Source organism: Macaca mulatta, chromosome 3, assembly GCF_049350105.2.
Source record: "Macaca mulatta isolate MMU2019108-1 chromosome 3, T2T-MMU8v2.0, whole genome shotgun sequence".
NCBI classification, from domain to species: Eukaryota; Metazoa; Chordata; class Mammalia; order Primates; family Cercopithecidae; genus Macaca; species Macaca mulatta.
This window is the reverse complement of record NC_133408.1, coordinates 191753300-191773139: the sequence shown is the minus strand read 5'-3', so window position 1 is coordinate 191773139 and position 19840 is coordinate 191753300. Positions and strand designations below refer to the sequence as shown.

General features: G+C 39.2%; 1 protein-coding gene across 23 annotated transcripts in view; it reads left to right on the top strand.

The window, feature by feature from the left end:
- Positions 1–19840, top strand: part of KMT2C (lysine methyltransferase 2C) — a 298088-nt gene that overhangs the window by 81172 nt on the left and 197076 nt on the right. For all 23 annotated transcript variants that reach the window (XM_028846502.2, XM_028846498.2, XM_077997768.1 and 20 more), the window contains one exon: positions 18360–18501. In XM_028846502.2, the coding sequence (XP_028702335.2) occupies positions 18360–18501 (142 nt within the window). The remainder of the gene's footprint in view (positions 1–18359; positions 18502–19840) is intronic.

The window sequence follows — 19840 nt, the reverse complement described above, 5'->3', positions numbered from 1 at the left end:
GATTCCATTTGTTTAATAGGTATAGGCGTATTCAGATTATTTCTTCTCGTGTAAGCTTGAGCATATTGTGTCTTTTAAGTAATTGGTCCATTTCATCTAGGTTATTAAATTTGTGGGCATACAGTTGTTAATAGTATTTCTTGATTATTTAAGATTCCATGGGATCTGTAGTGATGTCCCATTTTTCATTTCTGATATTACTGAGTGTAGATTTTCCCTCCTTTCTGAAGCAGTCGACCCTTTAATAGCTTGGGGTTGAACCGTGTACATCCACTGATAAATGGATTTTTTGCAGTAAATATATTGGGAATGTTTTTTGAGATTTGTGACAATTTGAAAAAATGCGTAGCTGGACTGTGTAGCCTAGAAATATTTAAAAAATTAAGAAAAAGATGTGCATTAATGCATAAAGTATATGTAGATACTTGTCTTATTGTTTACTACCATAAAATATACACTAATCTATTACTGAAAGTTAAAATTTTTCAAAACTTAAGCACACACTTAAAGACTGTATGTGGTACCATTGGCAGTTGAGAGAAATGTAAACAAATGTAAAGATGTAGTATTAAATAATAACTGAATAAAATTTACTGTAGTACATACTGTACAACTGTAATAATTATGTGGCCACCTCCTGTTGTTATTGCAGTGAACTCAAGTGTTGCAAGTATCTGATTAAAACACCATGGGATACCAATCATCTTTGAGCAGTTCATCTCTCCACTAAATTGGGTATCTTGGTAAAAAGTGATCTCTGGCGCTTTTCATGTATCTTTCATCATGTTTAGTGCAATGCTATAAATTGTGCATAACACCACGGGACCCATATGAAGTGTCACTAATGATGCCTAAAGTGCTCCCCACAAGAAGCAAAGTCATGACATACAAGAAAAAGTTGAATTGCTTGATTTATACCATAGATGGATGTCTGTACCTGAGGTTGCCCACTATTTCAGCTAGACAGTCTTGTAAACAGGTGACATAAACTTATAGTATCAATAAATACAGTATGGTCCTGTAAATATATTTTCTCTCCCTTATGATTTTCTTTTCTTTCCTTCCTTTTCCTTTTCCTTTTCCTTGTTGCCCTGGCTGGAGTGCAGTGGCGTGATCTCGGCTCACTGCACCCTCTGCCTCCCGGGTTCAAGCGATTATCCTGCCTCAGTCTCATGAGCAGCTGAGACTACAGGCGCCTGCCACCATACCTGGCTAATTTTTTGTATCTTTAGTAGAGACGGGGTTTCACCATGTTAGCCAGGATGGTCTCCATCTCCTGACCTCCTGATCCGCCCGCCCCGGCCTCCCAAAGTGCTGGGATTACAGGTGTGAGCCACTGTGTCCGGCTATGATTTTCTTAATAACATTTTCTTTTCTCTAGCTTACTTTATTGTAAGAATATAGTATATAATACAACACAGAAATATATGTTAATCTACTGTTTATGTTATTGGTAAGGCTTCTGTCAACAGTAGGCTATTAGTAGTTAAGTTTTCAAGGAGTCAAAAGTTATACAGATTTTTGACTGTGGTGGGGGATGTTGGAGCCCCAACCCTCTCATTGTTCAAGGGTCAGCTGGATATGTGTTAAATGCCATAAATTTTCCTCTAAGCACTGCTTTCACTGCATCTCACAAATTTTCTTTTTATTTTCATTTAGTTTAAAGTATTTTTCAATTTCTCTTGAGATTTCTTCTTTGACCTGTGTGTTATTTAGAAGTGTATTGTTTAATGTTTCAGTATTTTGGAATTTTAAGCTATCTTTCTGTTACCGATTTCTAGTTTAATTCTGATATGGTCTGAGAGCAGACATTGTATGATTTCTATTTTTAAAAATCTGTTAAGGTATGTTTTATGGCTCAGAATGTCCTTGTAAACTACCTTGTAAATGTCCCATGTGGATGAGAAGCATGTGTGTTCTGCTATTGTTGATGAAGTAGTCTTTAGATGTCAGTTATTTCCAGTTGATTAATGGTGTCAGATTCCACTGTGTCTTTGCTGATTTTCTGCATGCCAGATCTGTTTCTGAGAGGAGTGTTTAACTTTCCAGCTATAATAGGGGATTCGTCTCTTACTCCTTGGCAATTGTATCATTTTTTTGCTTCACATATTTCGATATTCTGTTTAGACACATATGGTAAGTATTGTTATGTCTTGGGAATTAACCCCTTTATCATTATAAAATGCCTTTCTTTACTCCTGACAACTTTGACATCTGGTCTGTCTGAAATTAATATTAGCTACTCCTGCTTTCTTTTGATTATTGTTAGCCTGGAATATCTTTCTCCATCCATTTATTTCTCTTTTTTTTTTCGGGGGGAGTCTCGCTGTGTCACCCAGGCTGGAGTGCAGTGGCCGGATCTCAGCTCACTGCAAGCTCTGCCTCCCGGGTTTACGTGGTTCTCCTGCCTCAGCCTCCCGAGTAGCTGGGACTACAGGCGCCGCCACCTCGCCCGGCTAGTTTTTTGTATTTTTTAGTAGAGACGGGGTTTCATTGTGTTAGCCAGGATGGTCTCGATCTCCTAACCTCGTGATCCGCCTGTCTTGGCCTCCCGAAGTGCTGGGATTACAGGCTTGAGCCACCACGCCTGGCCCATTTATTTCTTATCTATATGTAACTTTATATTATTATAAAGTGGTTTTTTTTGTAGGCAGTATGTACTTGGGTTTTCTTTTTTAAAAATCTATTCTAGGCCGTGCACGGTGGCTAATACCTGGAATCCCAGCATTTTAGGAGGCTGAGGCAGGTGGATCATTTGTGGTCGGGAGTTAGAGACCAGTCTGACCAACATGGTGAAACCCCACCTCTACTAAAAATACAAAAATTAGCCGAGCATGGTGGCGGGTACCTGTCCCAGCTACTCAGGAGGCTGAGGCACAAAAATTGCTTGAATCCGGGAGGCGGAGGTTGTAGTGAGCTGAGATCGTGCCATTGCACTCCAGCCTGGGCAACAGAGCAGGACTCTCAAAGGAAAAAAAACCAACCTGTTATAACAATTTCTGTCTTTTAATTGGTATATTTAGACTGTTGTTATTCATAGTGATTCTTTTTTATTTTTAGAGACAGAGTCTCACTGTATCACCCAGGCTGGAGTGCAGTGGTGCCATCATAGTTCACTGTAAACTTGAACTCTTGGGCTCAAGCCATCCTCCCACCTCAGCTTCCCAAGTAGCTGGAACTACCAGTGCTCAGCCTCCCAAGTAGCTGAGAGTACTGGTGCACACCACCACTCCTGGCTAATTAAAAAAAAAATTTTTTTGGAGAGATGTGTTCTCGCTGTGTTGCCCAGGCTGGTCTTGACATGCTGGCCTCGGCCTCCCAAAGTGCTGGGATTACAGGGATGAGCCACCATGCCCAGCTTCAGTGATTGTTGATGGAATGGATATCTACCATATCTGTTAACTGTTTTCTATTTGTTTTCCTTATTCTTTGTTCCTATTTTTGTCTTCCACTTTATTTGTGCCTTTTGTGGTTTTACTTTGTTTTATTATAATTTTTTGAGACAGAGTCTCGCTCTGTAACCCAGGCTGGAGTGCAGTGGCGCTATCTCAGCTCACTGCAAGCTCCGTCTTCCGGGTTCGCGCCATTCTCCTGCCTCAGCCTCCCAAGTAGCTGGGACTGCAGGCGCACGCCGCCCTGCCCAGCTAGTTTTTTATGTTTTTAGTAGAAACGGTGTTTCACTGTGTTAGCCAGGATGGTGTCGAACTCCTGACCTCGTGATCTGCCCACCTCGGCCTCACATAATGCTGGGATTACAGGTGTGAGCCACTGCACCCAGCCTGCCTTTTGTGGTTTTGATTGAGTAATTTGTATGATTCTGTTTTCTCTCCTTTCTTAGCACAGTTTTTTTTTTTTTGAGTTGTTACCTTAGAGTTTGTAATATATATTTACAACAAGTCCAAGTCTGCTTTCTAATAACACTGTGTGGTAGTGTCCCCCTTTAACTATGGTTTTGCTTTTCACAGTTTGGGTTACCTCCAGTTAACCATGGTCTGAAAATATTAAATGGGAAATTCCAGAAATGAACAACTCATAAATTTTAAGTTGTATGCTGTTTTCAGTAGCATAATGAAATCTTGTGCCTTCCGGCCTGAGATGTGAATCGTCTCTTGGTCCAGTGCATCCATACTGTATATATTACCTGCCCGTTATTCACTTAGTAGCCATCTTAGTATGATTGAAAAAACATACTGGATATATTGGATTTGCTATTACTTGGTTTCACGCATCCACTGGGGGTCTTGGAATATGTTCCCCATGGATAAGATGGCACCACTGTAATTTTCACTTCTAATGTGAGTACTTTATAAGAACAAAATAATCCTAATTCCTCCCTCCTATCTCTTGTATTGTTGCTGTCAGTCATTTCACTTATACATAAGCATATGTATTTATACATAAGCAATCATAATTGAATACATTGTTGCAGATATTATTTTGAACAAACTTACCTATTAGATCAGTTAACAATAAGAAAAAAGTTTTTTTAAAATTTTATCTTCACTTACCGCTTCTGAGATGCTCTTCCTTTCTTGATACAGATCTAAGTTTTTGACCTGTACCATTTTTGTTCTCTCTAAAGGATTTCTTGCAAGGTAGGTCATCTGACAACAAATTCTTCAATTTTTGTTTGCCTGAGAAAGCCTTCACTTTTGAAGGATAATTTTGCAGAGTACAGAATTATAGGTTGATGTTTTCTTTCTCTTAACGTGTTACATATTTCCTTCCCTCTCTTCTTGCTTGCATGGTTTCTGAGTTGATGTAATTATTACCTTAGGTATTTTTTTTTCCCTCTGAGCTCTTTCAGGATTTTTCAGTATTCTGTGGTTTGAATATGATGTGACCAGGTGTAGTTTTTTTGGGACTTTATCCTTTTTGATGTTCTTTGTCGTTTGGTTTCTGAGATTAATTTGAGGACATTTCTTGTTCTTCGTCTCCTTTTTCTTTTTAATATTTCCATTACATGTTATCTTTTTGTAGTTTCCTGTATTAAACATTCTGTTCTTTTTTTTTTTTTTCCCAGTCTTTTTCTCTTTGCTGTTCATGTTTGGAGGTTTCTTTTGAAATATCTTGAAGCAATGAGATTGTTTCCTCAGCTATGTGAGGTCTACTGATAGGTTCACTGAAAGCATTCATCATTTCTATTAAAGTTTTTTTTAATCTCTATCATTTTAATCTCTAGAATTTCCAGTTCTCTGCTTACATTGCCTATGTCTTCTTGCATGCTATCTACTTTATCTGTTAGAGCCGTTAGCATATTAATCATAGTAGCTTTAAATTCCTCATCTGATCATTTCAAATTCCCTCCTACATCCAAGTCTAGTTCTGATGTTGCTCTATACGGTGTTTTTTTGCTTTTTAGTATACTTTGTAATTTTTTTTCTCAATAGCCAGATGTAATGCACTGGGTAAAGACAACAGCTGTAAATAGGCCTTTAGTAATGTGGTGAGCCTTGTAGGAGGAGGGGGAAGTCTGAGTTTTTTATTCTTCCTCCTTGCCCTGCGCTTTCACTGCTCTTAGGTGGGGCAGAATGGCCTAGAATGGGCTAGAGTTAGATAATTCTCTTAGGCTAGAACTGTCTGGAGTTTATTTCTTTTCTTGTAGGTTAGGCTTTAGTTAAATAGTTTCTCCTGAAGGCAGGCCTTGTTAAGAGAATGCTCTGGTGTATTTAGAAATGGTTCCTTTTCCCCCCCCTGCTGTTGAAAGCAAGAAGGGATTTTTCTGTGAAATTCACTGTGAGAAACTGGTAGAACTCCTAGAGGTAAAACACAAAACTGTTGGGCCCCACAATGACGGGGTCCCTCTGTAGTTTTTATCTTCCAGACTTCTCCACACTGAACCTCCAGCGTTTTGTCAATTATGGTTCAGGTTTTTGTACCCATGGAGGTTTTTACCCATGGGTTTCTGGTCAGGTAAGTTGTGATTCTTGTCTGTCTTCCAATTCTGAGGGTACCTCTTTGCCCTGTGACCTTATTGACCTTATGCATCTAGCAAGAGTTGTTGATTTTTCAGTTTAGCTTTTTAAATGTATTAACTATAGTTATAGCCCTTTTCTAATTTGGTAAGTCAGTTATAACTAGTGGAATGGATTATAATTAATAGTTAACAATAACAATAACTAACAATATTGTTAAAAATAAAATAATAGTTAACAATAGTTAATATCTATCCATTAGTATAAATATGTCTCATAAATAATAATCTTATTAAAGTAATAAAACTATTTGATTTAATATCAACATTACTATTTGTGAGTAACCTTTGAGGGATTTCCACTAATGATGTCTATCATACTGCCTTATTTATGTGTCACAATCTTCGATTATCTTCTGGTCTAGTTATTTGTTACTTTTTCGCTGTTGCTTATGTAATAACTGTTGGTTCTTATTTAGTGGTGGCTTTCAGATGTTAGTGTTTAATTGACAAAGACAAGATAGGGGTCTTTTGCTTTGTCCATACACTTGATGAGACAGGTGGAATTGGAGTTCCAAAGCCTTGCATATGTTACTTTAATTCAGTGCCTTTTGGTTATTTGCATATGTTTTAAGTATTCAACTTTGTATAAACCCCATATATGCCTTTATTTACAAGAATAGAAACTTTAGTGATATTATTTTAAAAAGTCGGCACCCCAAATTACTGTTTGTACATTTTGAGTATAGCTACTCATTGAACAGGTTATGGTGACATTTGGCACAAAGAAAAAGCCTGGATTCTTGTTACATTAATTGGCCTAACAATTTAACTTTACCTATCCTTTCTTATCTTTTTTTGGGTATGAAAGTTTGTAATTGACTCTTGTCTTTTTGAATTATCAGGTTTTTCTTCGGATAATATTTTCCACTAACTTTAGTAGATTATTTAAAATTATGTATTGTGGTGGTAGATATTGGTGGTGTCTGTCAAATAGCTCTGGCACTCTCCCTTCTGGATATGTGGTGGAATTACACAGCTCCAAGCCTGCTTGAGGGGCCCATATGATTGTGTCCAGTGAATTGTGGGTGGAAATCATATGGGTCACTTCTGCACTGCAGCAAAACCCTCCTGAGCTTTTTTCTTTTGTAGTCCTTGTTTGAAATACTGACTGCTTTGCCGGTTTAGATGAAGAGATGGTGGAGCAAAGCCACCTATATGTCTTTGATAAGCCATACATAATCTTCAAACTGAAGTTTAAAATGAAAACGTCAGCTACTTATTGCCATGTAACAAATTATTTCAGAACACAATGGCTTAAAAAGCAAACATATTTCATGATCTTGTGGGTTAGGAATTTAGGTCAGGCTTGGCATCAGGTTGATGCTCTGCTGGCATCAACCAGAGTCATTCGTTGCTATTCAGGTGACACTTGGGCTGGTCTAGAGGATCCAAGACAGTTTCATTGGTTGATTTTTGTTTTTAAGGCCTAAAGTTAAATTTCAGAAGAAGATCAGTATTGGTAGAAATAACTGTTATAAAGATGTATGTTTTAATTTGTTGATTTTATTTTCGTTTCTTTCATTAAATGCAAAAAACTCCATTAAAAACATTTAAAGGTTACGTAGGAAAACTGAAGGAAATATTGATAACAGCTAAATAAAACACCTAGAGAACAGCTGACTTCTAACAATTACTATTTTTTTTTTCATTTATTAGCAGTCTATCCTGCTTAAACAATTACTGTTTAAATTAATGCCCATATATTTTTTGGCTTTTGACAAGTATTGGACTCTTAAGCTTTTTGAGTTTGCATTAAAACATCACATTAAATATTATAACAGTAATGTATATTTGTAGAAATTTATGGAACTGTGGATAAGTATAGAGTAAGTCATCGGTAAAACTGTTAACTCCCAGAGAAAATTAGTGCTTTTTTTGTGTATTTACTTTTAGTTGCTTACATTGTTCTGTGAAAGCAGCAACCACATTCGTATTATTAATCAGTGCCAATATTTTAATTAGTTTAGTGAATATAGCGTTAATAAATAATTTGCTTTTTTCTAATGTAGTGCTAATGCTTTAGCTTTACAACACAATTTTGATGACATTGGATACACTAGATTCAATGAGATACATCCAGAAAACATAACTGTCAGGAGACAAACTTCTTTCAAAAGAAGGAAGGGACATGGTTACACAATTTCTTAGCTATGTTTTCTTCTGTAGTTTTAGTAGGAAGCAAGCATGAAAAATATTGCCATTCTCTGAAGGTAAGGGAAGTAAGTTATTCTATTTAATAGCTGATTAGGCTGGGCATGATGATGGTGGCTCATGCTTGGAATAATTCTAGCACTTTGGGAGGCTGAGGTGGGAAGATAACTTGAGCCCAGGAGTTTGAGACCAGCCTGGGCAACATAGTGAGTCCCTGTCTCTACAAAAAAAAAAAAAAAAAAAAAAAGCCAGGTATGATAGCATGTGCCATGTAGTCCTGGCTAGTGGGGAAGCTGAGATGGGAGGATACCTTCAGCCCAGGAGTTTGAGGTTATGATGAGCTATGATTGTGCCACTGTACTCTAGCCTGGGTGACAGAGCATGAGCCCATCTCTTTTTAAAACAAACAAACAAAAAATGACTGGGCGTGGTGGCTCACGCCTGTAATCCCAGCACTTTGGGAGGCCAAGGTGGGCAGATCACGAGGTCAGGAGATAGAGACCATCCTGGCTAACACGGTGAAACCCTGTCTCTACTAAAAATACAAAAAATTAGCCAGGCGTGGTGGTGGGTGCCTGTGGTCCCAGCTTCTCAGGAGGCTGAGGCAGGAGAATGGCGTGAACACGGGAGGCGGAGCTTGCAGTGAGCTGAGATCGTGCCACTGCACTCTAGCCTGGGCGACAGAGCAAGACTCCATCTCAACAACAACAACAACAACAACAACAAAAAAAAAAAAAAAAAAGAAAGTTGATTAAAGCATAGAGGGAGGAAGGCATATTTTTTGGATAACTGGTTGATAATGAATGTCATTATTTACTTGCATAGTTAGTAAATATGAGTTCTTTTAAAATATATTATTTTTCTCTGTGCTTTTGTAAATCTTTGTGTCTGTATATACGATTTATCTGCTTGCTTTATATTATATAATTAACATTAAGCAATTATCGAACATCATTCAGGTTTTGTGATAGCTCTGGTTTATAAAAACAGATACAGCGCCTGTTTTCATAGAGCATATAGTCAAACTGGGGGTGTGGTCTCCTGTGAATGGCACATGTAGGACAGGGGTTCTTAACTTTTTCGGTGCCATAGTCCCCTTTGGTAGTATGATGTAGTCCATGGACTCTTTTTCAAATAGTGTTTTTAAATGAGTAAAATAAAAATATACCAAAATAGGATTACAAAGATAAACAATTGCATTGAAATAAAAATAAGCCAAACTTGTAATTTTGTAACATCTTTTTAATCCACACTTAAATTATAAAATCTAGCAGTGAATTTTGTAACTATTGTAATTTTGAAGTATTGATGATGGTGAAAGATATTTTGGGATATCTGCCACAACTGCATGTGATAAGAAAATATCCATGATTTCTGTTGGTGACAAAGACTTAGGTATCCACTAATACCACTGTGCTTGCTGCTTACATTCTTAATGTTTTCTTAGAATTCTAAATTTTGGAAGTGAGTAAAAATGAGAGGTTAATAAAAATAAAGAAGTAACTTCTCCCTCTAAAATCCCGGAACCCTTGAATAAGCAAACTTTAAAAATCCATTGAAAAAGTAGGGTACTTTGAAAGAATATACTAATGTATTGATAAGGGAGTCCATAATTGACCTAAAATATTTTTGACATAGTCTGTTATGCTATCAATGTTGGTAAGTTTGTTCAGTATATTTGTAGGCTACATACAGTCCTTTCAAAGAAGTATTTAACCTTTGAGGGAAATACTTTTGTAATTGTTAAAAATCAAAATGCTTTATTTCTGTGAACTTGACTGTGAGATAAATATTCTCTCCACTTCATAATTATATTCAGCAGTGCTTAAAAAAGAGAAAAACTATATTTTTAGTTATCATCTCATAGTCTTTATATTCAGTAAATGGTCACTCAGTAACATGGTCCTAGTAAGACTGTTAACATTTCTCTTTAATATTGATGTATTTATAAAACTTACAAGCTACACCTGATGCTATGCCAGGTGGGGGAAGTAGTGAAAAGAGCACATCAGGCTTTAGAGTTGCACAACCTGATTTTGGATCCCAGCTTTGTTTCCTATTAGCTTTGTGATCTTGAGCTTGTAATTAACTTTCAGATTTTAGTTTCCTTATCTTTTAAATGAAGAACATATGTTAGATGTTACTCTTTTTTTAAAAGAGAAGACTTGAGAGAGAACTATTAGGCACACTTTGATTTATCCTTTTAGTTTTAGCTGGGCTTCTAACACCTTTCTGAAGTCTTTCTGAGCTGTATTACCCACCTCTTCCCCTTAACTCCCATCATACCATGTGCTTACCAGCATCATGACTATTACTGTGTCCTTTTTTTTTTTTTTTTTTTTTTTGTAGACAGAGTCTTGCTCTGTCCCCCAGGCTGGAGTGCAGTGGCGCGCTCTTGGCTCGCTGCAAGCTCTGCCTCCCAGGTTCACGCCATTCTCCTACCTCAGCCTCCTGAGTAGTTGGGACCACAGGGTCCACCACCACACCTGGCTAATTTTTTGTATTTTTAGTAGAGACGAGGTTTCGCCATGTTAGCCAGGATGGTCTCTATCTCCTGACCTCGTGATCCACCCACCTCGGCCTCCCAAAGTGCTGGGATTACAGGCGTGAGCTACTGCGCCTGGCCTATTGTATGCTATTTTTATTTTCAGTCTTTCACATAGATCCATTAAACGTAGGGATCTTGACTATCTTTGTAATGACTGCCATTTGAATAGGAATTATAGTATGTAGTTGTTACTCAAAATTTTGTTTGGTAAATAACCATTCTAAATTAATGATATATTAAGTCTGGAGCATAGAGCCAGGAGGGGCTAAATAAATGTTCTCTTTATTCCCGTTACTTCTCATAATGCAATTTAACAATTCGTGATATGACATCAAGAGTTAGAAATTGAGTAGGTGAGGCCAGGCGCAGTGGCTCATGCCTGTAATCCCAGCACTTTGGGAGGCCGAGGCTGGTGGATCACGAGGCAGGAGATCGTGAACATCCTGGCTAACACGGTGAAACCCCGTCTCTACTAAAAAATACAAAAAGTAGCCGGGTGTGGTAGCGGGTGCCTGTAGTCCCAGCTACTAGGGAGGCAGGAGAAGGGCATGAACCCGGGCGGCGGAGCTTGCAGTGAGCCGAGATCGCAGCACTGCACTCCAGCCTGGGTGACAGAGCCAGACTCCGTCTTTAATTAAAAAAAAAAAAAGAAAAAAAAATTGAGTAGGTGAGGTGGACAAGTAAATCCATAGACTGTAGTGTGTGAATGTAGATAGAGGTCATCAGAGTAACAGCTACATCACTACACTTAAGATGTTGAGCTAAGTGCTTTTCATGCATCCTTTTTTTTTTTTTTAAAATCATAAAGACAGTTTTATACTAGGTGGTATTGTCTGTCTTTTAAATGACGAGCAAAGTAAAATTGAGATGAAGTTAAATAACTTGCCAGAGGTCACATTGCTAGCAGATGGCAGAGCTAGAATGCAAACTCGGAACCATTGAATTCCAGGCCTTTGATTTTAACTAACACAGCAGACAACTTTTGCTGTTAAACTTTCTCATGTCTTAGAACCAATTTGTGTAGGATAAATTAGAGTCATTGGAGGTGGAAAAGTAAAGGTTTAAAAGAGGGTATGTTATGAAATTATTTAAGGGAAAGAGTTAGATCTAATTTATCTTTGCATCCCCAGAGATATGCGTGGCACATAGATGATGCTATTTAATGAAGTGCACAATCTCTTAGGAATTTACTTACATGTGATTAGGTTCTCTTTTTTATTGTTGTTGAGACAGGGTCTTGCTCTGTCGCCCAGGATGGAGTACAGTGGTATGATCTTGGTTCAGCTGCAACCTCTGCCTCCCAGGCTTAAGTGATTCTTCCACCTCAATCTCCTGAATAGCTGGGTCTACTGGTGTGTGCCACCAAGGCCGGCTGAATTTTTTTTGCTTTTGCCATGTTGCCCAGGCTGATCTTGAACTTCTGGGCTTAAGTGATCCTCCTGCCTCCCAAAGTGCTGGGATTACAGGTTTGAGCCACCACGCCAGGTCAATGATTAGGTTCTTTAGTATGCTACCACTGTACATGTGCCACCTAGTGGATGGAGATTATCCATAGATAGTGGCTACAGATGAAATTGCCTCACCTGTCCTTGTCCCAGGGTTGCAGTGGTCCACCAAAATGACTTTGGCGCATTTTGTGACCAAGTGCCATTGCCTGTATTTCGGTCAGGTTCAAAGTAAGGGGAAAGATATATTGGGGATTTTATATTCAAGAAAAATACCACCCTGAAGTTTTAAAAATGCAGTGTAAATTTTTAAATGTCTGCTCCAGTTTCCACAGTTTGGCTTGCAGGCAGTTTGAGCTAATTGAACCTTATGGAAGGCAAAAACTGCGAAGTGTTGGAGTAGCCAAACCTGGACTACTTTATTGGCAAACTTCTTTCTTTAGGCAAAACATAGGATAGTATTCAAGAGTACATTTAAAATAATAAACTAGAGATAATTAAGTACTGGCATCAGGAGTATTTCCTCAGATATCACTGGGTTTATAGTCATTTCATCCAGAGCATCTCTGGATGACATCTCTGGTTGGATCCCTGGTTGACATCATTTTTATCCAGAGCAGTGTGTTTCACATTCTGCTGCCAAACTCTGACAATTGTTTGAAGACTAGGATTAGTAGAAGAGAGAGAGACATAAACACTCAATTGTCCTGCCTTGACTTTGACAGATACTAAGATCTAACATATTCTACCAAATGAAGAGTGACAGTTAAAGATAGCTTCTGTTATTACCTGAAGTATCACATATTTAGTGATACCTTTTTTGTTGTTTGTTTCTATTTCGTGGCAGGAATTACTGCTACCTAAGAAGCAGTCATAGAGTCCTCCTTATTTGTTAAAGAACACAAGACCAAAACAACAAAATCTAAACCAAAAGTAAAACCAAAACTTACCACTCCCTGCTGTTTCTGTAGCAGATCCAGGTTAGAATCGTGGGCAGAGCCAGTAATGATAATAGCTAGAGGAGAAAAGAGAGCAGGATGAACTCTGAAAGCCTGTCTTCTTACCTGCTTTGTGGGATCGGATCTGGTGCTGATCCTATTTCTTAAAAACAAAAACAAAAACAAAAACAAAAACAAAAAAACTCTATAGTCTGAATCTGTTTTTTTCCTCTTTGAAATGCAGGAAACATAATTTCAAAAGGTTGTATACCTGCAAACCTGCTGACCAACCAGAAACATTAACGTTTAACTTTTCTATTTCCTTCTGGCTCTAATTTGAGGGAGAGATAGACACTGTCCTACTTGTTTTCCCTTAGCTGTAAGCAATAAAACTCCCCTAAAAATAATAAAAGTGCTGTGTATTTTCTTTTGTGGGAACAAAAATAAGGAAAAAGCTGAGACTGTTATATACTGTGCTAGGAGAAGGACATTTTTGACTAGAGGTCATATATGGTAGATAGCAACATACTAAAAGGAAACAGACAAGTCATACTTTATTGGAGGGAGCACAGTTTGGGAGTGGGGATAAATGGATCTGGCTCCAGGAAGAAAAATGTTTCCAGGGTAATGTAATGATTTCTGACCCCGGTCCATTTGACTCGTTGTGAGTTTCTGAAGGCACTATTCTTACTCCTCCTTTACGTTTGTCACTTATTTTTCTCTTCCCCTTTCTTATTACCCAGTAGTAAGAATGGTATAAAATGGGTCTATCCCAAAATGTGTCTGGGCCTCTCTGAGTAGAAATGAAATGCTTTCATAAAGGTATTTATATATATGATAATTTTATAGTACTTTGAATATAATAGGCAGGCAGAGAGTGTCTCTGTAGCAGAATTGTATTCTTTTCTATCTTTGGCTGTAAAAATACTAGAGAGAGGCAACACAGAATACCCTTTGGCTCATTCCAGATGCTTTCCCTAGAGCTACAGGCTCTGTAGGTACAGTCTGCATTCCAAATAGGTTGTAGCTGTATTAAATATCTTAATACAAAAAAGGGTCAGTTGATTTTCAAACTCCATTATCAGTGTCTCATGGCCTGATCACCAAGCCACTTGAAGTTTTTGTTATGGCAGTTCTTCACTCTTAATACTAGTTTTCTGTGTTAATTAGGGCATGGGTTAAGCTGCTGTAACAGAGATCCCAAAATGTAGCAGTGGCTTAAATAAAACAAATTGATCTTTCTCTCATGTAGTATTTTTGAGGATGGAGAGCTTAGGTTGATGAGTCGTCTTTTGCTCCAGATTATTGTTTGTTGACCCAAGTTTCTTCTATCTTGTCTCTCTGCCATCACCTGGAGCATTGCCCCTCATTGGCAGCATTGCGGCTGGGTTGCTGTCATGTCCATTCCAGTATGTAGGAAAGGGGACTATAATTTAGTTAAGAGCAGGTCACTTCCTTTTAGATGATGAAGTTGCACAGTTGCTTCTGGTCATATTCTTTTGGTAAGAACTTGCCATGGTTTGCTGCAAAGAGGATTGGGAAATAAAGTCTCTAGCTGAACAGTTATGTGCCCTACTAAAACTTGAAAAGTATAGAAGATGAAGAGTATGGTTTTTGTCCTTTGTGTGCTTTCTGCAGGTTTATGTGCCTTGTTCATCTTTGGAGTTCTTTAGCTATTCTTGATCTGAATACCTTTTTTGGGGGGAGGGATTCAAATTGTATTTATTTTCTCTCATCTGCGACACATTCATTTTGTTCATGAGGTCATTTGTCACATAGAAATGTAAATTTTCATTTTATGATTCCTTTTGAATACAGACTTACGTATTTGTAGATTTGATTCTAGATATGTTATCAATTTTGTCTCTAGGGATAGACAGGACACCTTTATTGGTAGACTGCATAAATAATTTAAGGTCAGCTTTCCTATTTCAATTTTTTAAAAAAGAAAGGAAACATGTTAAGTATGAAAACCAAAACCATCTGTTTGATGCTTCATGTTATCATTACTTTTATGATTTGATGAGATTTACAGTTATTTGTAGTTTTTTCTAACTACGCAAGCATAGTTACACAAATTGTTCGTTTTTCACAATATTTTTCTAAAATTCGTTTTGATTATAGAAGATAGTTTTTTTTTTTTTTAAAAAAAGGAAAGTCAGGCCAGGCGTGGTGGCTCAAGCCTGTAATCCCAGCACTTTGGGAGGCCGAGACGGGCAGATCATGAGGTCAGGAGATCGAGACCATCCTGGCTAACACGGTGAAACCCTGTCTCTACTAAAAAAATACAAAAAAACTAGCTGGGCGAGGTGGCGGGCGCCTGTAGTCCCAGCTACTCGGGAGGCTGAGGCAGGAGAATGGTGTAAACCCGGGAGGCGGAGCTTGCCATGAGCTGAGATCTGGCCACTGCACTCCAGCCTGGGTGACAGAGCGAGACTCCATCTCAAAAAAAAAAAAAAAAAAAAAAAAAAAAAAAAAAAAAAAGGAAAGTCAGATTGAAGTGCTAATCTGAGTGATAGGAGATCAAGTTTTGTGTGAAATTTAGTGTTCAAGATGCTAAATATGTCTAGTGTATAGTTGAAATATGGTGTGGAACTCAGGAGACAAGTTGGTGCTAGAGATGTTGATTTACAAATCATTAAGTCCAGAGGGAACTGTTGAAATGTGAATAATAAATAAGTTCTTCAAAGAGGAGCTTATAGGCTGGGCGCAGTGGCTCATGCCTGTATTCCTGGCACTTTGGGAGGCCAAGGCAGGAGGATGACTTGAGGCCAGGAGTTTGAGACTTGCCTGGGCAGCATAGTGAGACCCCCATTTCTACAAAAAGATGAAAAAGAATGTGGTAACATGTGCCTGTAGTCCCAGCTGCTTGGGAGGCTGAGGCGGGAGGATTGCCTGAGCCCAAGAATGTGAATGATCATACTACCTCACTGCAGTGTGGGCGACAGAGTGAGTCCTTTTCTCAAAAACAGAAACAACCAATCAACCCAGGAGTGTAAAAAGGATGTAGGCTGTACCTATATTTAGAGGCCTAAAGGAAATCAGCTGAAGAGACAGATATTAGACTATTATATCTCCCTACTTATAAAAGATAGAAGAACATTTCACTAAGGAGGAAGTGGTCTTGATGTGAAATGAATTTTTAGGATGTTTGAAGGAAGCTTGTGAGTGGTGACTGGATTGTTAATGCTTTTGCCGTTGATCCATTGGTGGTGTTGATGAGAATAACTGTGTATGTGTGTTTTGAGATGGAGTTTAGTTCCTGTTGCCCAGGCAGGAGTGCAATGGCATGATCTCGGCTCACCACAACCTCCACCTCCCAGATTCAAGCGATTGTCCTGCCTCAGCCTCCTGAGCAGCTGGGATTACAGGCATGTGCCACCATGCTCTGCTAATTTTATATTTTTAGTAGAGACAGAGTTTCACCATGTTGGTCAGTCTGGTCTCGAACTCCGGACCTCAGGTGATCTGCCCACCTTGGCCTCCCAAAGTGCTAGGATTACAGGTGTGAGCCACCACACCCGGCTGAGAATAATTGTTGTAATAGGCTGGATACAATTAGAAAGGTATAGTTGAAGGGGAAGGTAGTAGAGTTCAGTCAATTTATTGTGCCATCTCATGAATTTGGTGGTAAAAGGAAAGACGGAAAAGGAGCTTGAAAGGACTTTAAGATTTTTTTGTTTGTTTGGGGTTAGTGATGCAGAAAGGTCTAAATAAATTTCAAGTTAGAAAAGAAGGAGCCAGCCAAGAACATGGAACTGCATCATGAGCACTGGTGGGGAGGTATAATGTCCCTTCATTCTAGTAATAGAGTATGACAGACAGAGTGGGCATATAATTTTTATTAAATGAGAAGAATGATGCTAGGGGTAGTGGTGTATGGAAATCCTCTCAGCTATTAGGTTGCCTCCTGAGAAAGAACATTTAAGGTGTTTGGGGTTGGACTCAAGGAGAATGGAAACAGGCAGTAAGGTGAAGGTTTGTCCTTTTCAAATATTAAGCTTTTAGAATGACTAATAATTAGAATACATAATGAGTCTTTTAATGATAATATAAAGTGTGAAACGATTTTTAATGACTCACTTTGAAATACATTTGTTCTGTAGACCAATTGCTATAATCCTGAAAATAAGATTCTTTTTTGGCCGGGCACAGTAGCTCATGCCTATAATTCCAGCACTTTGGGAGGCCGAGGTGGGTGGATCATCTGAGGTCGGGAGTTTAAGACCAGCCTGGCCAGTGTGGTGAAACCCAGTCTCTACTAAAAATACAAAAATTAGCCAGGCGTGGTGGTGGGTGCCTGTAATCCCAGCTACTCGGGAGGCTGAGGCGGAAGAATCACTTGATCCTGGGAGGCAGAGGTGGCAGTGAGTTGATATCGCACCATTGCATTCCAGCCTGACTGACAGAGCGAGACTCCATCAAAAAAAAAAAAAAAAAGATTTTTTATTTTTGTTTTTGAGGTAGGATCTGGATGTGTTGCCTAAGCTGGAGTCTAGTGGTATCATCACAGCTCACTGTAGCGTCAACTGTCGGAGCTTGATTGATTCTCCCACCTCAGCCACCTGAGTAGCTAGGACTACAGGCATGTGCCACTATACTTGGCTAATTTTTTGTAGAGATGGGATGTCACCATGTTTCCCAGGCTGTCTTGAACTACTGGGCTCAAGCAATACGCCTGCCTCAGCCTCCCAAGGTGCTGGGATTACATGTGTGAGCCATCACACCTGGCCAAAAATAAGATTCTGTTTTTGAGATGGGGTCTGGCATTGTCACCCAGGTCTGAGTGCAGTGGCATGATCCTGGCTCTCTGCAGCCTCCACCTCCCAGGTTCAAGGCATATCCTTCTATCTCAGCCTCCTGAGTAGCTGACACTATAAGCACTCACCACCTTGCCTAGCTAATTTTTATATTTTTTGTTGAGATGAGATTTCACCATCTTGCCCAGGCCAGTCTCAAACTCCTGAACTCAAGGGATTTGCCTGCTTTGGCCTCTCAAATTGGTGCAGGGATGCCTGGCCAAGATTCTTAACATTTATTGCTAGGATGAAACTTCTCTGAATCAGCTATAATTTGGGCGCAAGTAAAAGTGTACCATGCTTCACATTATTTTGGTAATCATTTTGCAGTAGAGAATAAAGATGCACAGTACCACTAATTATGTGCATAAACTTTCCTGTATCAGTGAAGTATTGTTATTTGTTTCTTTTTACATTATGACCTGTGCTTTATAGATAAATTCACCAGTGATTAATATAAATACAAAAATGACTCTTTGTTTTCTCTTGTTTACTGTTAAGCGGAAATCAAAGAACAGTCTGCAGAAGAGGATGCTGAAGCAGAAGCGGATAACAGCAAACAGCTAATTCCAGCTCTTCAGCGATCTGTGTCTGAGGAATCGGCAAACTCCCTGGTCTCTGTTGGTGTAGAAGCCAAAATCAGGTTAGAGAATGAAGGCAGCTGGATGGGATATTAGTGACAGGAATAAAACAGTGAATCGACTATAGAGAAAATTCAAGGAGTATGAGTTTAGGATGAAAATCTGGGTGGACTTTTATGATTTAGTAGCTGAATTTGAAGCTGATGCCTCTGTGTGTAATTGGGTTGAGTACATCTGTGGGCTTAGGCAGTTGTAGAACACGGCAGCACACTAGAGTTTTACTCTAGTCACCTCAGGCCAGTACAGAATGTTACCAATGTGCTATTCCTGGCAGAAGACATAAATGTGAGCGTTTAGCATGATGATTAATTTTTGATACTTACCTGTAAACTTAAGTTTATACTTTTGTTCCTTACCTTCTCCCCATTCATTAAAAAAGGAATCACAGGACATTATAACCTATTTTTTTTTCTTTCTTTTTTCCCCCCACCCCACCCACACCCCCCCCCTTTTTTTAGATGAAGTCTTGCTCTGTCACCAAGCTGGAGTGCAGTGGCGCCATCTCGGCTCCCTGCAACCTCCGACCCCCTGGTTCAAGCGACTCTTCTGCCTCAGTCTCCCGAGTAGCTGGGATTATAGGCATCACCACCATGCCCAGCTAATTTTTGTATTTTTAGTAGAGACAGGGTTTCGCCATGTTGGCCGGGATGGTCTCGATCTCCTGACTTCATGATCTGCCTGCCTTGGCTTCCCAAAGTGCTGGGATTACAGGCACGAGCCATTACACTGGGCCTGTAACCTATCATTCTGTAATTCAGCTTTGAAGTCTTAAGAGTTTTTAGACCTTGTTTGAAAAGCATGAATAAAATAATGAAATTATCCATCGGTTTAGTACTCCCATGTTCTTCCCTCCCTGCCTCTCTCCCTCCCTCCCTTCCTCCCCTCCTTCCTTCCCTCCCTTCCTGCCTCCTTCCTCTCCATCCCTTCTCCCTCCTTCCTCCCTTCCTTTCCCTCCCCCTTCCTTTTCCTCTTCCTTTTCTTCCTTTCCTTTCTTTTTTTTATTTTTAAATTTATTTTTTTATTTTTTGAGGCAGGGTCTTACTCTCTTACCCAGGCTGGAGTGCAGTGGTGTGATCACAGCTCACTGCAGCCTCAACCTCCTAGGCTCAGGTGATCCTCCCACCTTAGCCTCCCAGGTAGCTGGGACTACAGGTGTGTGCCAGCATACTTGACTAATTTTTAAGTTTTTTTTTTGGTAGAGATTGGGTCTCTTTATGTTATCCAGGTTGGTCTGGAACTCCTGGGCTAAAGCAGTCCTGTCTCAGCCTCCTTAAGTGGTGGAATTACAAGCATGAACCACTGCACCTGGCCTCTCTCATCTTCTTGAAGCATTTTCTTTCG